General features: G+C 36.8%; 1 protein-coding gene across 1 annotated transcript in view; it reads left to right on the top strand.

The window, feature by feature from the left end:
• Positions 1-293: 293 nt before the first annotated feature.
• The window catches only part of ankrd53 (ankyrin repeat domain 53), an 8,048-nt gene continuing 5,068 nt past the window's right edge, over positions 294-3,273 (top strand). The window contains exon 1 of the mRNA XM_015375448.1: positions 294-334. Coding sequence (XP_015230934.1) covers positions 294-334 — 41 coding nt within the window. The remainder of the gene's footprint in view (positions 335-3,273) is intronic.

The raw sequence follows: 3,273 nt of genomic DNA, 5'->3' as shown, positions 1-3,273 counted from the left end.
CTGCTCCACTTGTGAAAGTAAAATCTGTTGGGCTCTTATTGGCATCAAGACAATTATTCTTATTGCCACATTGCCAGACAGGACAGTGTAAAAAAAAAAAAAAAAGTCTAGTCAACCAAAACTTTCGCGAGCCCCATGCAGTACCTCCGTGGAACACCTAGGGGTCGTGGACCCCCTGTCAAAGACCCTCGCTTTATGTCATAAAGTAAAAGCCAAGCCTAAAAATAATAAGCCTGGCACACTGAGCTTAAGAATAATATTTAATTTTCCTAAAAGAAGGAAATGAGACAGACATGCCTTTAGATCAGAGGTCTTCAACAGGGGGTCCGTGGAGGTATTGCATGGGGGTTGCGAAAGTCTTGAGGTTGATTACTTTTTTTTATATTCCCTCCTGCAATTTTTTGCACTAATTAAAATGTCTTTAAATACACATTAACATGAATTCAACACACTGTAGTAAACAGATAAATGAAAGCAGAAGATGTCTTTCAGTCATCAATGCACACATTCAGCGACACACAGGAGCTCTTNCATTCAGCGACACACAGGAGCTCTTTCAAACCTGGACACCGTTTCATTCACAACACATGTCCCATCAACCAGGAATCAGAATCAGAAATACTTTAATAATCCCAGGGAGAAATTACTTTCGTTACATGACTCCATATGTAATAGAGTGACTATAGGACCAGTTTGATATAACACAATTTCATACAATATATATAATTAGGAGGTCCCCGCTCCATCTCGCAATCAGTTTGGGGGTCCTTGGCCTCGAAAACGTTGAAGACCCCTGCTTTAGATATTGGGAAATTTGTAAAGACAGAAAATATTAAGACACACACACACATACACATATTTGGCATAAAAACAACTTGTAGGAAATTGTTAAGGCCCTTCTAATTAATCAAAAGAATGTGGCAATCATAATGTCAGTCATGTGTTGGTTTCTTAATTTTTTACAAACGTACAAATCATAGAGGAAGTGGCTTAGAAAATTAATGTTCATTTAGTTGTTTTACTGATAACCCACAGTATGAAGTTCCTAGAGAGACAGAACCCTGCAGTTTGCTTATCGCCATGGAGTTGAGGTTGATGATGCCATATTACACCTGCTTCAACAAACTCACTGCCATTTAGACAAGGCAGACAGCACTGTGACAATGATTTTTTTGATTTCTCCAGTGCATTTAAGACAATTCATCCTAACTTTCTTTGTGAGAAACTTCAGAAGTCTCAGGTGGAGGCATCAATAATCACCTGGATCAAAGGCTACCTAAAAGCAGACCACATTTTGTTTTACTTCTACAAGAAGGGGCAGAGCAGACTGTACTTCCTAAGGAAACTGCTGTCATCATATTTTGGAAGTCGGTTGGAGAGTAACTTCTGCCATCATCTGCTTGGGGTTACAGCATCAGAGCGAATGACTTTTTAAAAAAAAAGCTCAACAAGCTGATAAGGAAGGCCAGCTCTGTTCTAAAAACTCCTCTGGAGATTATTTCACAGAATATCAACGCCTACAAAAACAACAACATATGAGTTACTGCACTACTTAATTTCCCATTGGGATCAATAATGCATTTTTAAATAGAATTTTGTTTTATTTACTTTGAACATGTTTCAATACAGCAAGTTTTTAAGTAAATAATCAGCAACAATCATTTTCTTTACAATAGTCTGATATGTTCATATGTTCTTGGTGCCTTCTACAAAAAAAAGTAGGAATGAGGGAAAAAGAACTCAGTATTTTAGAAAAGTATTCCCAAAAAACATGTTTTTTCAGATCGCCCCAAAGTTTTCATTAATACATTATTATAACAGGTTAATGTTAAACTGTTAGTAGCTTGGTTTAATGCATCTGATACACATTAATTGCTTTTTTTTTTTTTTTTTGTAACAAAATAATTTTAGATGAAAGTACTGTAAACAATAAAAAAATGTAAAAAGAATTTAGAGAAACCAGTAAATTAGGAAATACTATAAGAATATAATCAATTTCAATTGCTAATTTTAATAGAAACAAAAAAGAGCTCAGAGACTTTAAATTCATACCACAGTATCATTGTCCAGACCTTTTTTCTCCCCCAACAAAGGTGCTGTTTGGTAAAAAGGTCAGTCGCAATAAAGCAGCCTGAGAGAAACTGACCCCTTTAGACATTCAGGAATACAGCCATCGCAGAGCGAGTCAAACGTACTTGTAGTGTGCAGTCTTTGTGATCCTTCTGATGTCTCCACTGCATTGGATGGATTGATCTGTTTTAGTAAAGGCCCAGTGAAAGATGCACCATCAATATGAGCACATCAGGAAGTAGCCTGTATGTGGGACAAAGGCGATGAATGCTGAATGTTTACGCTTCTAGATTTTCTTCCTTTATGTTTTACAACCCAGTGAACCTCATTTACTATATGTGATTTGGAATAAGCAGTAGTAAGATGCGCTGATTTACTTTAGCAGTGGGTTCCTATTATTTGCTTTTTACAAATGAGTTGGCCACAACAACAGTTTTCAGTTTCAATACACGGCCCCTTGCACATTTTCCCACAATAAAGCCACAAGCACAGTTAAGGCAAGTAACTACATCAATGTGCTTTACAGCTATATCAATATTGCACATTTAGACAGAAACTTGTTTTTTACCTATACACCAAATAGATTGAGCTCAGACACATTTGGGATGAGGAGCATTTGTGAACATTAATTTTCCAAGTATTGTCACAGATTTTCTATTTGATTTACCTGATTTTTCCTGGGCTTTTCTGATACAAGAATGTGCATGTCTGTAAATAATTGCACATTCACTTTCACAGTATGTTTAGAGTGGTTGCCAAGCTAAAAAAAACTGCCCCGGTTTTAGGTCTCCTGCTGCCTCTGACTGGTTTTATTCTAGGATTGCCCAGGATCACATGTCACACCATGTCTCCTGTTAGATTAGATGAACAATCATGTCCGAATAGTTAGTATTGTGCCATTACCCACATTTCCTTTAAGATTTCAGAGTGCCCTAAAAGGTTCCCAAACGTTTCAGCCTTCGACCAAAACGGTATCAGGCTTGACTCGGAAGCCAAATTGGAGGTTGACTATAAAATGTTTGTACAAAATCAATTAACCTGGGGTTTAATAATATTACAAGTGACGCTTTTACTTATACAGCGGTGTCAGAAGTACACACATGTTACTTAAGCAGAAGTATAGATACTGCAGTTTAAAAACACTCTGGTAAAAGTTGAAGTATCAATTTGACCTCTTTACTTGAGTAAAAGTGAAAAAGTATG

This window comes from Cyprinodon variegatus, unplaced genomic scaffold (assembly GCF_000732505.1).
Source record: "Cyprinodon variegatus isolate N-32 unplaced genomic scaffold, C_variegatus-1.0 Scaffold119, whole genome shotgun sequence".
Lineage (NCBI taxonomy): Eukaryota > Metazoa > Chordata > Actinopteri > Cyprinodontiformes > Cyprinodontidae > Cyprinodon > Cyprinodon variegatus.
The sequence above is the reverse complement of the archived record's forward strand: the minus strand, read 5'-3'. Positions and strand labels throughout refer to the sequence as shown.